Source organism: Phymastichus coffea, unplaced genomic scaffold, assembly GCF_024137745.1.
Source record: "Phymastichus coffea isolate CEN01 unplaced genomic scaffold, Cenicafe_Pcof_1.1 PCOF00179, whole genome shotgun sequence".
Classification (NCBI taxonomy): Eukaryota; Metazoa; Arthropoda; class Insecta; order Hymenoptera; family Eulophidae; genus Phymastichus; species Phymastichus coffea.
The window spans coordinates 251,653-272,675 of record NW_026706990.1 but is presented as its reverse complement, the minus strand read 5'-3'; the positions used below and the strand labels follow the sequence as shown (position 1 = coordinate 272,675).

The following is a 21,023-nucleotide window of genomic DNA, read 5'->3' as shown; positions in this document are numbered from 1 at the left end:
AAGAGGATCAATTTCTTATTATCCCTAGTACAATTTCTTACATTCTATTATAGAATTTACCTGAAAAATTGCTAGTTCACTTCAGGCTGCATCAATTTTCCTTTAATCTACTTCTGTACTGCGATTATATATATTTTTTGCAAACACCTTTATACACAGTATTGATTTCGCAACTTTTTGTAAGGGACGTAGATCCGTATATTATATCTTGACAACCTAAGTTTGAGTTACATAGTAAAAGTATGTACACAAGTAGTGCGCTGAGGAGTTACCGCAAGCAAAAGCTGCCATTCGCAAGCTTTTAACCCAGCATCCATGGCAGACTGTTAAACGTGAAGTGTAGAAATCACGACCGGCAGCGTAGCCGAAAACGCTGCAACAGCGAACAAGTCGAAGCCGGACCATCTTACTTGCCAGTTCTCGAGTAAGCTGCGAATTGTTCTAATCTTCGTAACAATCTAAAGTAATAAATTTCAACACCAAAATAGTTCACATTACGAGTCTTTTCCTTTTCTTGTTCTCAACTCCTTGAGAAATCCTTATAGCAGAAGCAGAGCAAAAAGTTATCGCCGAAAGACCTTAGCTAGCAACACAGCCACGCATTAGTGACAGTGCCAAGTAGAAGAGCTACGGTATACACGCAGAAGAAGCCGTATGAAAACCAGATGAGTAGTAGCTATGGTACGAGTCCAGAGCAGCAGCAACAGAGCCGACTTAATTAAGCAGAGCAGAGCAGCAGAAAAGAGGGTTAGCACTGATTATTATGAGTGAAGCAGTTACCTACGCCAATTTATAGGCAAGTACACAGTCAGGACATAACACGTTCCAATATCCACGGAATCTGGTTTCCACGATAATTTCAATGGTAATTTTAATGATAATTTTAATGGTAGGCCGTAATACGCGAGTTAGAAATCAAATTTAATTATTTATTGAGTTATTTATATTTAATTCAAACGACACATCTGTTGAATTATTTATATTTAATTAAGAAGATACATTCTTCTAACTTCTCGACTTATCGTCGATGTACTTAAATTATATTACGCTCAGAAAAGAATTAACTAGTCTATACATTTTTTAGATCCTTCTTTTTTAAATTTAATGTTATCAATTTCGTTATTAAATTATTTCCAATGAAAAAAATAAGACATGCATAAATAATATTGTTTTTAATTCTCATACCTCAAAAAAATTTTTCAATTGAATTGAATTTATAAATTGATAATTGATATTTTCATACATAATTATTATTTTTGTTTTTAAATTTTTTTTGAAGGATTTTTTTATTTTTTATATTACATTTCAGATTTTTTAATAATCTAGTAATCGCTAGATACTGAATGCGCGCTGAATACTTGTCAAATTGTACAAAGTATTTAGATCATTTTCAATCCTCGCATCAAATCATTACGTCATACCAGCAAGCTAATTACATGCCATAATCTCTATCTTTAATAGACTAATTATAATCAATAGAGTCTTCAATTCTCATCATTCTTCTTTTTAGTAAGAAAAAAAAATTTTTGTTAATATGGACTCAAGAATTCTCGTGAAAGCTTCTAAATAATATTCGAACTACGTTGTTAAAATCAATAAATCTGAAGAGTTACATTTTTTTGAGAATTTCTTATTGAGCAAGAGAAATGTACATATTTTAAAAACAAAATATCACTCTGAGTATCATTTAATTTCATTAATTAATCAAATTATATGTCTTAAATAATCGTTTTACCCGTCACCCTGTTTTTTTTAGATGTTTGTTAGTTTGTCTTGAAATAAAACGGTGTAGATATAGCGTGTAGTGAGTAAAGTACTATTCAGACATGCAGCTAACACAATTAACCGTGCAGTGGAGTATACGCGTTGAGCGACACCGAGTTGAGACACGCTCTTTCCCAATTACTCCCCGTCCTCTTCCGTAGAGCCAATAATCTCTCACTTCTCGAAACAAGTAAGTTTAATGCGAGCTGGTACGTACCCTTAATGCATCATGCTACAAGCTTCTCGATACATGTAACGTTGTCCTCAAAAGTTAAACTAAATGTATGACTGCTCACATACCACAATCATTAACAACAACGATCTACTTTCGCTTACAAGCGTGAGGCTAACGTGTTTATCGATTATGCTCTCTGAAGTTGTCAACCAACGTCAATGAATTTTTCAATCAGTACGTCACTATCAATATTATTGAAGATTACAGTTAAAGGTCGTTCCTTACTCTTGCTTTGGTCAATCCATTAATGAATTGCAAAATAGGCTATTAAGCAACGTGTTAGCTGCCGTTAAAAGTCAAACAGAATGAATTGATATAAGAATTGCAAATAGAAAAAAAAAATTCTCGCAGTACACATCCTTTACATGTTTGTAATTTTTTATTATCTTAGGGACTACCTCGTTGCAGTACAAAGGAAATGTGTCGTCGTATCAATCTAGCAAACTATAGTATCATAAAGGAGGACGAAGAATTTTGAAGGAAAATGAGAAAATATGAAAAGAGAAACTGAAAGAAAAATAGAAGAAGAATAGAGAATACGAGTAAGGCAGAGTTTAGAAGTGACACGTTGACTTCTTAGAATACGAGATATCGAATCGTCTATCTTCGGTACAAATTGAACACTCTCATACGCCAGTGCTTGTGAAGCTTTGAAAGACGCAGAAGCAAGAAAGAGGATGAATGTTATAAAGAAAACACGGCAACATAAGAAACTTGCAGGTAAGGAATGAAGGCAATACATATTATATAGAGTGAGCAACGGAGAAATATGACAATAATACAAAACCGTGCACAGTGGAACAAATTACAGGAAAGTATGACCCGCTTTGGAAGAATTTTACAAGGAATCAATTGCAAATTAAGTAATACATAAGCAAACTACTAATAAGCAAAATTAATAGTAAAAATTTACCATGAGCGTATATTGTAACATTTTCAAAAAGTTTGCTCGACTCACTCCGAATTTTGCTACAATTTACTTTTCCAAGTCGTTTAATAATATTAGTAATTTTTTTTTTTAATAAGAGAATTGCTTAATAATAATTAATAAATAATGTCATTTAATAGTGAAATGTATGATTGACTGAACGACTTAATAAAGCTATTTTATTTCTTGTAATTTTACGTAAAGGATTTAATTTTTAATTATTGAACTTTATTTTAGTGATAGATGGGGAAAGTGTAAAAGTATTTATAATTAACCATATTATTACTCTCAATCATATTAAATCTTGTGCAATTATAGAGCAAAGGAATAGGACAGTGACATCCAAATACTATAAATGAAAATTATCTCAATTTAATTTACTTTTGATAACGCTCCACTGGTTTGTCTTCCAGTCTCATCAGGTCCAACTCAACTGAAACATTTTTCAAGATTAAATTATTGATTGCTATGAGTCTACAAAAAATTTATTGTAACTTTTGTTAAATAAAATAGACAAAACAGTCAAGTTACTAGTCATAATATAATACATAATAATAAAAAAACGTAATACAAAATACGAGCGAGAATTTATACAACACAAGTCAAACAAGTTTGAGTTTATACGTTAACATTATTTGTAACATAGCAAAATCTACAATAGAATCTCAATTTGCTGATGATTTGGCTCTTTACATAAAATGAAAAATATTTAGAGACGTAAAGATGTGTGTTTTTGGTTTAGGAGTCACCCCTAGTAAAATGAAATCCATACATTTCAACGGAAGAAATTTTTGATTAAAATCCATTAAACAAAATATAACTGTTGATTACTAATGACAAAATATTAGTCACTCACTATACAAATAGAATAATATGTAACGATTTAATGTGAATTTCTATAAATAATTTAAAAGTGTAACCTATTGTAGCAGTATTGGATCAACTTATTCGAACTAATTAAAAAATTCATCGAGTTGATGATAAATTATATATTTAAGATATGATCGGGTAAACTAATCATTTTGCGCGAACTTTTAAAATAAATTCAATAAAATGTTAAAATGTTTCTTATTTGAAAGAAATATCCGTTTTAGGAACAGTATGAAAATCAATGCAGCAAATATTGAATCTAAATTAATATTCGTTTGAAATATTTTACTCAGAAATGCTATTTTACAATATTTGTATTAATTATATATTTATATTTTTTATCGACATTATAAAAATAATTTATACTTACATTAAATATAAAAAGAAAAAAAACTAAACTTTTGACAGATAAATGTAATAAAAATTAGGTCACAAGCTTTGCATTTGAAGGAGATACAAGTACAAGCTAATCCTAAGATTGATGCGGATATTTAGTGCGTAAACTGGCTGTATGCGGTTGGTCGATGTAGTACAATACAGGTAGCCGCACATTGATTGATATCTCGCGAGTCAGACTAGTAACTATATGTGCGCGCGCGTATGTGTACACATGTTCAGCGTCGATTGAGCAATTGCAACAATCAGTCAGCAGCAGTGTAGCAGCAATAATCTCACACGGCAGGATTTTGAGATGAGTCGATGCGTATTTCCGAATCAAGCGACAAATTAATTAGGCATTACTGCTGCTGGCGTGCTCAGCAGCTCAAGAGCTTCTCATTCGCTATTATTAGCTGATCTGCTTTCCCTTGGTCATGAGATTATGAATAAATTAATTTTTTAATTTCGCTTCTATCATTTTCTTTCTGTCAAGAATCAGCTAGCCCAGTGTAGAAAATAAAGTTGTCTTGAATCTCTACAAATTAAATTGTAAGAGTTATGAAAGCGCTTGAAAACTCGAGATAGAAGAAGCCAGAGGGAAAGAGCGAAAGTAGATTCGGTGTCGACAGTCGTAAAGACTCGGAAAAAGAGTCAAACAAAATCACACAAACGCTCAGATTGTTCTCAGCTGTCTACGAGTGTTCTAAAATTTTTAAAATTGCATCTGGCTTTTTGGAATTTATGCTGCTTATTAGGGTTTCAATTATTTTCAATTGCTTCATGCATCCATTTCATTTACTAACTGTTAATATCTCGTAGTCTAGTTACTTCCATACAAGAAACTCGCTAATACAGAAATCCATTCATAATTAAGAGAGCCAGAACTTAGGACACGACCACATTGACTCTTGAGGATAGCTACGTTGACTAGATTGTTATTCAACTCACAATTGGCTGTTGGAAATCAAGCATTCGAGCGTTTTAAGAAAAAAAAATTGTTTGATTGCTGATTTTTTGATCAATTCTCATTGGATCATATTATACGCGCGCGCGTGTATATGTGTGGTGTGTGTGTGTGTGTATGAAATATCTGATTTGAACGGAGAAATATAATCATATTAAGTAATCTACATATTGTTGATATTTTACATAGTTAGCTTTTCAACGTAGAACAAGGTAAGCATTAACTTGATATCACGCTGCGGATTTTTTCTCTGATTGCTTCTTTCATTCCAATTTTAGATAAAGAAAAGAACACTCTTATATATTTTTTTAATCGAAACAGAGAATGCTGAGAAGAACAAGACACATTACGAACGAAACTGCTATAAGGTAATGTTTGGCAAATGAGTAAAGCATATCTACGAAACGGTAGATAACAAGAGCGTAAATTAGGATGAAAGTTCTGGTAACTTCGTCAACTGATACGATATTGGTGTCATTTCTATTTGTATTTGCAATGTCATCATGGCTAACACAATATAAAATATACTTTCTTGCGAAAAAAGACTGGATACGCGATAGAATGTGTGTGTATGCCCGCGCGCGCGCGCGCGCGCGCGCGTGTGTGTGTGTGTGTGTGTGTGTGTGTGTGTGTGAGAAAGAGACAGACAGATAGAGGGATTCAACGAAGTCATAATCTGATGAAGAGCCGCTAGCTAGATTATAGGATTATCCGGAATCGCTTTATAACCTCCTTTAGTACTCTTGAGCTGTATAAGTCCTTTCTTGACTTCGATGGATGCAGTTTCCAGTTACTACAATATTATCTGTATGTGTCAATGAACAGGTAATTATATTCAAACAATATTTAGACTGAACATTAAGCTGTATAGCTAGTTTTTGTAAAGCTGTTTTTTTTCAATGATAAAACTTTTTCAGCTTGTTTGATTGGTTACTTATTGTTCTGTGTATTGTACAATATTCTTGCAATAAACTTTTATGTAAATTTTATTTAAATTGAAAGCTTTATTTTCAATTTAAAAAAAACATTATCTATTTAGCATTTTCACTTCAATATGGCCCGGTAGGAAAATCATACACGGCATCCTACATAGAATCTGACGTGGGATCTCATATGGGATTCTACATAGGATCCCATATTGGATCCCTTATGGGATTTCGATCGAAAATCCAATGTATATGATCCGATATGAGATCCAAAAAAATTAATTGTTTCTGAAACCCCATATGGTATTCCATAAGGAATTTTTAAAAATAAACTAAAAATTTAATGTTATCGACCATATTAACAATACGTTAATTTAATATAATAAAATAATGATCATTTACAATAACATAAATTTAGAAAAAATTATTATTTTTTATATTTAAAAAATTTATAAAACTTCAATGAAAATTAATAGCTTAAAAATTAACTATATGTATGAATAAGAAATACAATATTTAAACATTAATTATAATATAGTTGGAATATACAGCGAAGATTTTTTTGCCTCACTCATCTAGTTTCCTGGATATATATAATTTTTCCTCACGTTTCCGCTAATTTTCTGGTCGGATCCATTCCATTGCATCGTTTCATCAAAAGAACTGAAAACATGTCAATGCATTTTAATGATTGCAAAAATGATACGCATATAGTTAGCACGAGAGTACATATATTAAATAATATTTATATTACTTTTCAATGTTCTTAATTCATTCCACTTTGTCTCCTCTCTTTTTTTATTGTTCACAATAACTTTAGTAGATTCTTTTAATATACACTTTTTGGTTAGCTCATGCTTTTCGTATAAATGGTTGAACAAATATTTTTAATATTTCGAGATGATTTTCTTCTATGTTTTTTCCCATATACTATAAACTTGGCTACAGTGTTTGTCTGACCCAACGCAAACCTATACCATCAATTTAAAAATTATTTAACGAACATAAAAACGAAAATAACTATGAAAATAATCTATTCTGTTTATCAAAAAAAAAATCGAATAGAGAAAGCGTACGTGATACGTCCATAACGAATGTATATATTTCAAAGTATTTGCTTAAACAATTTAGTGACTTCAATAAATAAGTAGTATTAAATCAGTTTATAAGATATGAGAACAGAATATATTACCATCTTTTCTATTGAAGGTTCTCCTAAGTGCTTTAATTCTGCAAATAAAATAACGTCATCCGGACTCTCTGAATCTACATCATCGTCATCAGCCAATTTTACTTGTTCAGAAGGTTCTAAAAAATATTAATAGATAATAAATGAATGATGTCTTTATTTAACGTAGACATATCATATTTACCTTCTAAGTAAACATTTTTTTTCCTTTTGTTCTTCGTGCTTTTTAACTTACTACGTAAGCAAAAAATGTACTGTTGTATTGCTTGAAGCGTATCATTTATTTGAATTTTCACATTTTCAGGTGGCTAATTTAATATACCCTGATCAATATCTACATCTGATTTCATTGAAACCACTCTTGATTCGCTGTCAGATATATAATGCCCTTCTTCTGACATTGAAATTAAAATGGAACTGGATCTTAATAGCCTTATTATGGATTTGGATCTAGATTTTGACCTTGTTTTGGAGTCGGATGTGGATTTAAGTATTGTTCTTAATCTCGAACTTCTTTCCGTGATATTACTATCACTTTCTATATCTGATGAGTATATGATCGGGCAATTTTTCTTTATTACTATTGTACCAATACATGAAGATGTACATGCTTTATTTGTTAAATCAGAATCTGTATTAATTATAACTTCTGGAATGAATAACATTGGCTACATGAGTCTAGTATAGGGAGGATGAGATGATAGTACAGCTTGCTCAAGCACAGGCGAGAAATCATTTTTATACACCTTATTTGCTTCTTGTATTGTCTTCGTACCTTTTTTCTTGACTGATTTTTCAAGTTCTTAGGATGAAAATTCTGCACTCACTTCGTCATCGTTATCAGTAATCAGTAGGCTTGGTGATGTAGTTTCAACTCTAGTTTTTATTCTAATATGACTACTTCTTGACTTTTCCATCAAGTATATCTTTTGTTGGATGTCATCTTCATTTTCTGAAAAAATATATTTAAATAATTCGCGAAAATTAATTAATGAAGTTTTTCTTTTTTACTACTATCCTGTATTATAAAAAATTTTTCTTTTATTTAGTTATAATTCTTTGTGTCTTATATGCATCGCAAATAGTTAATTTTATTAATACATATAAAAAATCATCAGTTAAATGCATAAAAGTTCAAAGCTTATTATTTGATTTTGAACAAGCGAGCGCACCATAGTATCATAAATTTATTCAATATAAAATTTATTTAATAAAAATTATTTATTTATTAGATAAATTTAATATTTATAATTTAATAATTTAATATTAAAATAATATTAAATAATAAAATTATGAATATTAAATCACAGAATAGCGAAAAATCAGTCTGTTTCAGATTAAAACAGAAATAGCGGTTCCGGAGGCGAAATGTTTTAGAATCGGCGCAGCATATCTAGTAGAACGTTCGTAAGAAAGTAAAAAAATGGTGATAGTAATGAATTTCTAGCAGTTCTGATTTAATGGAATTTCCTCCACTTCTTATATTTGTTTATTTACTTACAACAGTAGATAAGTTATGCTGATTATAAAACACTTAGTGCGTCATCAAACGTTACAAGTGTTTTAGAATCGGCATAGGCTTTTCATGAAACAACCAACTGTTATTAACAAAAAAATTAATTTATTATGGAGAGTTTAAAAGATCCTACCTTATAAATGTAATAAATAAAACAAATATTAAAAAATTTTATTTCTTAATATAAATATATATAGGGCGTTTTTTCTGACCGTTAACGCCCGAGCGAAGACGATGGAAAGGCATGTAAGACGAGAATTTTGTTTCCGCACACGTTTGGTACAGTATTTTTCGAAACAACGTGTGGAAAGTTCGAATTTTTGAAAAATAGTTCAAACTATTGAAAACTCATTACTGATGTAACTATTAAAAACTCATTACTGAAATAAGAAACTTTCGAAATATAAATATAAAAATTAATAATAGTAGTGTCATTTATATTTTATCATATGTATTTAAGCAAAGATGCAGCGTTCACAACAAACGCAGTTCTTGAAGTAACAATAACAACAATGTTATAATATATACTTTAATTTTTTCGATACACTTCCCTATACATAGACATATACGAGTTTCAGTTTATTCTAATACGTGACTGATGATTGAAACTGATTATTAAGTTTCAAACAATCAACATGATTATTCTACCAAGTGTCATTTTGTTACTCATTATGTTAGTTCAAAATGGTAGGTATGAAAATTAAATTATTTACGGTTGAAATTTTTGTAAATTAAAAATATTTTCTATTTCAGAATGGATGATCGATGTAGAGGCAATTGTCGATGGAGTAACTGTTGATAAAAATGAATTTCCTTTTGCAGTACTTATGAGTCATATATGTAATGCACTAACTAATCTAAAGTATTAACCGTTTTATTTAATTTTTAGGTGTCTTTTCAAAACATATCCAAAAATAACGACCATTTTTGTGGAGGAACCATTGTACATGAAATTTTTATTCTGACGGCTGCACATTGTATTGTTGGGTAATTATTCATTTAAATTACTATGGCAAGTAAATGAGTGCCCTTAGATACAAAACTATCATTTTTTAGACAAAATATCAAGGATATCCGCGTAGTTGCAGGGAGTAGAGATTTTAAAAATATAAAAGCAGATAAAAATGTACGGAGAATTATTAAAATATTCAAAAATCCAGATTATAATAGACCACTCCCTCGGGATAACGACATTGTACTCGTTAAAGTATCAATTTTTTCCATTTTTAATCGATATAAATCCAAATTTACTATAATATGTAATCAATAACATTTTTAAACAGCTCGATAGTCCTTATACATTTGACAAATACATTACAAAGGCTGAACTGGTGCCAAAAGGCTATTATATACCCAATGACCTAACTGTTAATATCATTGGCTGGGGCGTTGAAAAATCCGTGAGTAGATTATAACTTTACTATTTTTATTTGAGTGCGAGAAAAGTAATCTTTTTAATCACAAATTTATTCTGGTAGTATTAGACATTATCAAACAAAGCCGTTTCCGTATCCACTATTTGCATTTTTGTGATTAAGTTGATGAAAGCATTTATATGCGATATTTAAAACCAAACGCCAAGTGCATAAATATTAAATAATCCACTTGCTTTATTTTAGGACACTACAACTCCGTCCCGTAGCTTAAAAAAAACTCAAGTTACAGTTTTATCACATTCAAAATGTATTGAGTTGTATACAGGTAAAGTTAAAGTGAGCGATACAGTATTTTGCACTGCTCATAATCGCAAGAATAATAGAGGTATTTGCTATGTAAGTAGCATTTATAATTTTTGAACGATTTTTCAATTTCGATAATTCTACTTTTCACATAGTTTGTTAAAACATTAATATACCCACATATACTATTTTGTTTAAACTAATTTGTTTTTCGTATATATCATAGGGAGATTCTGGAGGTCCTGTAGTTAAAGACAAGACAGTGGTCATTGGAGTGATATCTGTTAATTATGCAAAAACTAAGTGTGGCGATAAGAATCATCCAGATCTCCAAACTAATGTAGCTAAATACCGACAATGGATTGATAACACTATTTTTAATAATATCTAGCATTATTTCTAAGAAAAATAAACTAGAATTATTAAATTTTCAAAAATATTGTAAAAAATAATATAAAAAAATTTCTGATTTGTAAAGCTTTGAATAAACTGATAATTCATCGGATCAATTGTGTGTTCACTATTTGAGTAATAAGTAAATGATTCATACAACATGTCGAAGATTTGTGGTGTTTAATAAAATGATAAAATATTAAAATGTCGATTTATTATGAATTCGAAAAAAACTCTTAAATACGAATTAGGAAGGGACGTGAATTTTATTTCAAATTGGCATTGTACTAAATCAATTTAAATCGTTCAAAAGACCTCATTTAATTATATAGATACCATGAAAACTTAATTAAGTTTCTTAGATTGAAAAATCTGTTGATTATTGAGGGAAAGCAGGACAATAAATAAATTTACTCCTTTTTACTCAGCAATGTTTCGTCAGCAATTTTGATGACCTCATGAGTTTTAATTTAATAAAAACAAACGGTTATGATTTCTCAATTCAGTTTTAACTGGTAATGAGAGACATACTCTAGTTTCCATATAGTTCGATAACAAGTGACCAGGTAAAGGTTAACGTTAATTTGATTTATTGTTGCGCAATAATCTGTGTTTCAACTTGAGCAATATGGTTGGCTTGTTTTTTGTTCAAGAAATCTGGTAAAATCAACGAGACGGCAGACAAAATGTTGCTAAAAAATAAGGAGTAAATTTATTTACTGTCCTGCTTTCCCTCATTGATCAACATATTTTTTAATCTATTAAATATGGTGAAAATATACATATCTCAAATTGACGAGTTTCTATCTTATCATTATGAAACTCATTATTTTATAAGGAGTAACGATAATACAGAAGATAGATATTACTGTTAAAAATATATGTAGATGAATATTCGCTTTTTTAATAGCTCGTAGCATGCATTTCTACACTCTTTTTGAAATTCACGTTGTTGTATGTAAAGCATCATAGGTCTGAATCACACGTAAATTCAGTTTTGAAACTTTAAAACAAGCATTTTATCATTGAGAGTGAAAAATGGAGCTTACGTTTAACTAATTTTATTATAATTGCTACGTAGAGAAACAGGAATTAAGATTTTATATTTATTAAAAATAGAGTAAAATAGTGTTCGCATCTAATGCGCAGATATAAATGGAGGTAACATAATTGATAGCATTTTCATTCGCAACCGTTTAAAATAGTGAAACGTAATTTTGTATTTTTTACAAATCAATTCATTTAAAAATTTGATAATACTTAATATAATAAGAAACGCTATATCAATAGACTGTAAAGAATTTATCTATTTATGAAATAGAGATGAAAGCTGTATTGATATAGAAACACTATGGCGTACATTAAGAAAATGTCTAAATATATATTGATACAATTTCTAATATACACCTAAGAAAGACTACTTACTAGTAAAAACACCAATGAAGAGATTAATATACGAGGTCTGTTCAAAAAGTATCGCGAATTTTGAATTTCCGCGGGCTACGTAAATTTAATTTTTTTGTAGCGTTATGTTGGTACTCATGTCCCTTACTTATACTGACAAGTTCGGTCATTTTGAATGTTTAGTTAATTTTTGAGAGCTGTTTTGCTTGGATGTGTTTTAGCTCGTCTGCGATTTTTGCCTATTCTAAAAAATGGATGAAAGAATCTGTATCAAATTTTGTGTGAAAAACAAAATAAAGTGCGCGGACGCATTCCGAATGTTGACTGTGGCATATGGTGAAGCTACCTTGGACCAAAGCAACGTTTATCGGTGGTACAAAATGTTCTTAGAGGGCCGAGAAGATATGAACGACGAATAACGTGCCGGACGCGCGAGCACGTCAATAACAGACGAAAACATTGATAAAGTGAAAAAAATAGTATTGGCCAATCGTCGAATCACCGTTAGAGAAGTTTCTGAGGATCTAAATATATCGATTGACTCATGCCATTCTATTTTAACCAATGATTTGGGCATGAATCGATTTCGACTTACTTTCGACCAAAAACAGCATCGCGTTAACATTGCTCGGGAGATGTTGGACTCGGTCCGTGACGACCTAAATGTGCTCCAGAGGATCATAACTGATGATTAATCATGGCTCAAAGCTCAATCGTCTCAATGAAAGCTACCGCATGAGCCAAAACCGAATAAAGCGCGCCAAGTTCGGTCGAACGCGAAGGTTTTGCTCATAGTTTTCTTCTATTACAGAGGCGTGGTGTATCATGAGTTCTTACCACAAGATAGTACGGTCAATAAGGAATATTACATGCAAGTTATGCGCAATTTGCGCGAAGCAATCTGCCAGAAACGTCCGGATTTGTGGAAGAACAAAAACTGGCTTTTGCACCATGATAACTCCCCTGCTCACACATCGTTGCTTGTGCGCAAATATTTGGCCAAAAACAACACAGTAATGGTGCCGCAGCCACCGTATTCCCCAGACCTGGCCACCTCTGACTTTTTGCCGTTCCCTATACTGAAGAGGCCCATGAAAGGATGAGGCTACGCTATGACTGAGGAGATAAAGATTGCATCGAAGGAGGAGCTGAACAAGATCACAAAAAATGATATTTAAGTGCTTCGAGGATTGGAAAAAACGTTTGCACAAGTGCATTATATCTAAGGGGAATTACTTTGAAGGAGATAAAATAGATATTCATGAATAAATAAATAATTTTTGAAAACATACAAAATTCGGGATACTTTTTGAACAGACCTCGTACTGATGCCTTGAGATTATGCTATGCTGTTAATATAGAGTTGATATAGAGTATGAATATATTATTGACGTGTGGATATTGTGATTATAGTAAAATAAGTGAATTTATCTTTAAATAATAGTTTATAATAAAATAAAAATGACTATTTAGGGTAGTGTTTTTTTAATGCTCTATTCCTATCAAATTTTTTGATTATTTGTTTTTGATATTTATATATTAAATATTTAAGTGGAATCTATAATAGAAGCGGTATTTCCTTAAACTTATCTTATTTGGATCGATTGACAGCTGGGTGAAAATTAGTAAAGAGAAAAATTGACTGCCATACGACCTTGGAGTTCCAATCGACTCCACATACAATACCCTATTTAAACGTAGAATTTCCCGTTCTTTCCGAATCCGGAGTAAAAAATGAGGGTTTATATTAGAATAAACGAAATTAACCTTGAAATGACCTTGAACATGATCTGCAAAGTCAATATGCCACTTGGTATTGGAAAGCCTGATTTTTTAAATAAATTTTAAGTATTTTTAACAATTTTTTAAGTTATAAGAAAAATGGATAGAGGGGAGGTAACGTTCAGAAAAAATGCCCTATTTATATATAATAATACTGTTTTAGTACTGAAATAGTTAGTATTTTAAGCTAAAATATCTATCCGCTATATCTGTCAGACGACTCTTATCCCTTTTTATAAAATTATTAATATAATTTATTTAATAATTTATTCTAAAATCCGCATTCACAGGATGTTGGAGTGAATTTTTTTTGGTGCAATACACAATCCCGGTGATAATGCGAGAAAAGTCGTCGAGCGTAGAGACGCGATCGATAACGGAAGAAAATCGGTACTCGCGGGCAGAACTGAAGCGAGCTAGAGGGAGTCCAAAAGAAGAAGGAAGGGACATAATTATTTCCCCATTCGCTTCGTCTCGTCACAGTTCACGCTTACGTACACTCATCTCCAATTTTCGCTGCTTAGCTCTCAACGTAGAGAGTGGCGCTGGAGTAATCCACATAAACATACGTACACACACACACGGAATGGTTTTGGTCAACCGAAACAGAGTTCTCTCTAAAATTCACGTGGATGAATTTTGGCGATTAACTAATTCTGTATTGTTTATCCAAGTGGGTTATAGCATAGCAATACTGTTCCGTTACTGTTGTATAAATAAATTATGTAACGCCCGTTCAAGGTAGATTATACAGTTTACAAGATTGATGTAAGCGAAGTGGAGTTTAATTTCAATAGTAATAACAATCGAAAAGCTTGCGGAGAGAAAAATGATGACGTAGCAACGCAAAAGATACATTTTCGGCAACGGGTAGCGAAATGTTGAAGCTTTAATATAAAAAAGATTATAGCATATAGATTTTACGAACGTAGCATCACTGTCTAGTCTTGTATTATTGATCATGATCATATTTGCCGCTCTGCTTTAACTTCACTCACGGGGTGCATCCCACGTTCACTTTATACGAGGATCTATGGCCAATCTTATCAGAAAGTTGGCTGCTTCAGAAAATTAACAGTAAAAATGATTAAGTCTGAATATCGTGGATCAACTTTTCTCACGTTTTCTCCGTCGATTTTCGATTCGCCTCTTAGTCATGATTCATACATATATGTATGTTTATCTAAAGATTACTTATTCTTCAATAAATATGTAGTAATATGTATATTAAATAATAACATATCTAATTGAAATAATTATATTATATTATGATTGATTTTTAATTATTTTTGTATAGAACAATGAGTAGAGTATAGTACAGAATATAGTATAGAACAATTTGCATATTATAAAATGCATATTAAATTATTAACTTGAATTTCAAAAGTTGTGTTAATGTCAATTAATTGTGTAAGTAACAATGAATATAGTCTATAAATAATGTAACATCGTACGCAAAAAAAACGACGCATACAAATAATCTGAGTAATTTTAATCGGGGCAATTATACAATCATAGAAAAAAGCGATAAACGGTACATATAAAAACGTACATATCCCACTGTTAACTTGAATAATAAAAGCAACCGCACGTGCATGGGCAGATTATTACACGCTTCGGTGACGTTAAATGGGTTCGTTACATTGCGCCATATTTTCGCCATTTACTGCAAGTAATGATGCAAAAAAAACCAGTGCACAACACTGATCACTTTCAATCGATTATCACTGAAATAATTTAACCGTGAGATGTATTGCACATGTGCAAATGAAAAAAATTGAAAAACCAAAATAAGCTCGTTAAATGAATTTAATGAATGGCCTAACTTTACTCGAGTTCCAATTGTACAGTTACTTTGTTTGATACTTTATATCGATATATCCATGTTTTTCTATATCTATGTGCACTCGATCTACTGCAAATTCAATAAAGATGTTGAAAATTGGTGTATATCTTGTTCAATTTGTATTGCAAAGAAAGGTCCTTCAAATAAAGGTCACAACGAGATGAAAATTTACAATGTAGGGTTACCCTTTGAACTAGTTCAAATGGATATTCTAGGTCCTTTCCCTATTTCTTCTTCGGGAAATAAATACCTTTTAGTTGTAACGAATTGTTTCACTAAATGGGTTGAAGCCATGCCCCTTTCTAACATGCGAACAAAAACTGTTGCAGAAGTATTTGTTCGTGAGATTGTGTGTAGGTATGGGGTTCCTCTTGAAGTTCACACAGATCAGGCTCGAAATTTGAAGACTAGGACTACACCATTACAACCACACTCGAACGGACAAGTAGAACGACAAAATAGAACGATTCTTGACTATCTGTCTAAATTTGTATCACAGAATCAAAAAGATTGGGATCGTTGGGTTGGGTTTCACTGTATCTTTTAGCTTACAGATCTTCGACACATTCGACAACAGCAGTTAGTCCAACTGAGACGTTAACTGGTAATCTGTGATTGCCGTTAGATTTGATGCGTGGTTCTCCACACAACAATGATGGACCCATGGATATTAACACCTACATACAAAAACTGATGATTAGACTCAACAATATACACCACTTTGCAAGACGAAACATCAGAAATTCATCCCTTCGTACGAAGAAAATCTACGATGAAACAGCTCAACACCTTCAGTTTCTTGATGGTCAGAAAGTTTGGTTTTACAATCCTCGAAGATTCAAAGGAAATACACCAAAACTTCAGAGCAACTGGGAAGGACCGTACAAGATTTTGAAGAAATCTACGATCTATGTTGTTTATTGCATTTAGAAAACACCGAAACACAAAAAGAAAATTGTTCACATTGATCGTTTGGCCACTTATCACGATCGATAATCTTCTTATTGCTTTGCTCACGGTTTTTTTGAGTCATGGTTTTTTCCGTGAGCCGTTGGACGAATGTCGAAGCAGAAACAGAGGCGTGGATCCACGACGCGTCATTCCCCCCTCTTGTTTACAGATGTTTGTCGAAGTTTCGACACGTTTTAGAAAAATTATAATGATGATGTTACTGGTGATATGTAAGAAAAATATCAACTTACAAGAGACGGGCCCTCTGGCTGATTTCCAGAGGAGCAGCCCGCTTGTTTAGAAGATAGTTTTTTTTATATTCTGCTGAATGCAGTTATTATTATTACTCCTGTTTACAATGACCTAGCACCCGCTGGTTCGCGGCGTTAACTGTCTTCCAAGTACGAAGACAGTAGCTGATACCCAACACCAAAGAGAAAAGCTGTTAATCGGCCGGCTGCGTCGCTGGTGACAGCCGCGAAGGAGATAAATCAATGAATTATTTTCCCCGATCCCTCCCTCGTCACAATTGGCATCCAACATGGGGCTCACGCAATCGGAATCGGATAGTGAATAGTAATTAGCGAAAGCAAACGGGGAATTGATCGTACACATATAAAAAATTAGATCAGATAAGACACAAAACTAAGTGACCAAGTTTGTTCTTACTATGTCTGTATTAGAGCAGCAAAAAGACCGACAAAAATCATATGGGTGAGAGAGAGGGAAAGAGAGAGAGTATCTATTCGTTAAAATCCTGTTCAATTAATATTTATGAGCGGAAATTTTTCTGAAATAAATTAATTATATTGATATTGTGAAATGTTGTATAGTTTTAATTTAAAAATCTTAATAGTAAAATGAAATTTATGTCAGAAAAAGCGTAAGAATATCACGAGATAGGAGGTAGACTACTCAGTTTAACAATCAAGTGAGATTTCGGTTCTTAGGATTGCTTTTCGTTATTATTCGGTAGTGATATCAACCGATAATAAAAGACGGGATAGAAGGTTTTGACCTTTTTCGAGCGATTTTGATGATAGTGCTAACAACGCATGGAAACGAAATTTTTGTTTTAAACCAAATATTTTTAGATAATTAACCATATTATTACTCTCAATCTTATTAAATCTTATGAAATTATAAAGCAAAAAATTGAGCTGAAATAGTTCTTGCTTATTGGGTGTCACTAACGTATTTATTTGCTTTATAATTTCGTAAAATATTTTTATTTTCTCATTGTTCGTTAGAAACAAAAATGAAGTTGAGATCAGACATCAATAAAAACTTAGAGCGAGTGGGCGTGAATAAAAGAGAAAGATTTCTGTGTAAAGCTTATCTTTATTCAGTAAAGTTGACGTATTCAATTCAATATCATTTATTATTATTGTAAATGAAGAAGCAGAGAGAGAGAGAGAGAGAGAGAGAGAGAGAGAGAGAGGGATAACAAGGAAAATAAAAATGGCGAGTAGGGGTAAGAGGGGAATGCTGCGTAGCCAGAATACTATACCTGTAGTGTACTTTCGCTTTTCTTCACGTGAGAATCTTCGTTTGAAGGATTCTATGTGTTATGATGTTACAGTTTTTCAAGTTATCCTCCTTCACCAAGCCATGATAAAAAATTTGTTTTGAAATAAAAAGTACTCCCAACTAAACCAGTTACCAAGGAAAAAAGGAGTAGGAAGAAAAAATGAGCACCCTCGATAAAAGCTAAAAGCTTTCATTATAAAATGTAGTCTTGGGCTTAATCTTCCCTTTTTCTCCACGCAGTGGCAAACCAAGTTCTGCCAATGTTTTATGAATTACATTAAAATTAAATATATTTTTAGCAGGTAATTAAGATACTTTCAAAGTTTCAATGCATTCATCAAAAAAGCCGTAGCAGAGTTAAAAGGTTCTGAGCGTTACTTCATTAAAGTCGACTGCATATGCACTCGATCGTGAACATTTTTAATTTCGTCGACATCGATGGCGCAACTGGCTTTCACGTTTGATCTCGGCTTATACTTTCATGCACAATCAGTATGCGGGTACATATTTTGCTGCTTTTAATCTTTTTCCTGCTGACAACGTGCTTCTCTGATAAATATGTGCTATACTTAATTTATATTATGTACATAAAATAGGATAACAAAGAATTTTATCATTCATTCTACATTCCTATTGGGATTAAATATAATGTTTCGTTTTTTAACTTGATAAAGAATAAGGTCTGAAAATGAAAAAGGAATAAATAAAATTTGACGAAAGTAATGGAGGAAAATTAATAGATTGTTTAACTAAAACTATTCACAATGACGTGGAGCTCGCGAGCCTATAACTTCCCGTCGATAACGACCGAGACGAGCTACCGTTCGATACTATATTTTTATACCTTTGGTTACTAAATCAACAAATAATTCAATAACCAATATAATAAAGAAATTTGGAGCTTGCTTTAAATAAAATATTGGTTAAAACCAAACATTTGGTATGAACAAAATTTGTTTGTTTTAGTGACTATGAAACGTCCGTTCAATCAGAACAACTGTCGTTTCGTTACAAAATCAACATTAATAATGCTTAACGAATATATATATATATATAATTATAAATTGCCAATCAAACCATTCATTAATAAATACATCTTAAACAAACAAAATAATTTTTTCTTATTTTATATTTCGTTTTCATTTGTAATTTAACAAATTTGAAATGATGATAAATTTTTCATAGAAGGGTACTAAAACTTGTTGAATATATAAAAGCTATTTTTCTTAAATAAAGTAGTCACTACTGAATTGATCAATTTATTCACGATGTTCATCATGAATATTTTAGTAAAGAAAGTAGTTGCAGAAAGTTAATTTCTCAACAGAAATATAACTACTTTCTGATTTCATACCAATTTTCTTCCTAAATTAGTGCAGTTTACTTCTTTTCTTTATCTTCAACATACTATATAATAAATGAGTATTAAGTCTAAAATCTTCTATAATAATCGCCTTATTTTCCTAGGATGTCCTATTGCTAATAAATTTCTCTTTCCTTTTTTCTCTGATATTTTACCCGCACAGATAAACGGAGAAAGTACAGCGCAAGCTATTGTCACTGATATTACTTTTCTGAGTACCAGAAAGTTGATGGAAAGGAGGAAAACGGAGATGCATTTTGCCTGCAACGTCTTTATTTATTTTTTGCCCTCTTCGCTGATGAAAGCTACTATGCATTCCGAAAAGATGCAGATAAGACATCGCATGATGATTATAATTATAGAAAAGCGAAATGAACAGCTATTCCTTTGGATATATATTCAAAAAATGCTTCTTTATCATTAATCAGCTATAATTTTAATATTTGTTGCAACTAATTTAAACTGAATTAATTTCATTTACAATACTTATAATTCTTCAACGACCGTCATAACCACTCCATATTGAAGTACTTGCGAATTTTATCTTAGGAATAATATCATATGGCAGTGAATATGTCTGTTCTTTTAGATCTTTCAACATTATTGCCATTCAACGGTTTGTGAAATAATTTCCAAATGAATGACATTTGAGTCAAGTTCCAACCAGATCTCATCATTAACAAAACAATACAATAAAAAATTTTTACAAACGAATGAAAACTATTATAAATTGATAAAGATTAAAGTTTAGTGTGAAATTATTGATGAACTGTTGAATAAACGAGCTAAGAATAATCAGTCAGCCGCGATGGATTTTTTCCAATTACTTTAAAGCGGTTCTATTACTATTAAAAAAATACTTTTTGTCTTCTACTCGCTTATTATAAAAAATTTATTGATGGATCAAAGCGAAAAAATTTGTTAGTACTCCTCATACTATTTAGTTTCTCATAATCTTTTACCGAATTCTTCTAGAATTTTTTCTAATTAAGACCTATAAATTAAAGGTATTAAGACCTATAAACGTATATACGTACTTTCGAGACCTTATAAAATAATATACGATAATCAAATTTTTGATTTTCAAAAATTCACATCAGACTTTGGTCAATCAAAGTTACGAATTTTGGCAAATTTCAGTTTATAATTTTTGTATTCAAACAAAAGTAGATATCGAATTTGGTCAAAGACTATGAGAAACTAGATATTATAAGAAGTACTTTTAAATTATTTCGCTTCGATCCATCAATAACTTTTTTATAACAAGCGAGTAGAAAACAAAAAGTATTTTTTTAATCGCGCGAC

General features: G+C 31.5%; 1 protein-coding gene across 1 annotated transcript; it reads left to right on the top strand.

Moving 5' to 3' along the window:
* The first annotated feature begins 9,405 nt into the window (after nt 1-9,405).
* On the top strand, nt 9,406-10,840 carry LOC131673480 (trypsin Tyr p 3.0101-like). Its single transcript, XM_058951499.1, has 5 exons — nt 9,406-9,457; nt 9,524-9,591; nt 10,054-10,170; nt 10,390-10,542; nt 10,676-10,840. Exons 1-5 carry the CDS (start codon nt 9,406-9,408, stop codon nt 10,838-10,840), a joined length of 555 nt encoding a protein of 184 aa, XP_058807482.1.
* The last annotated feature ends 10,183 nt before the right edge of the window (nt 10,841-21,023 follow it).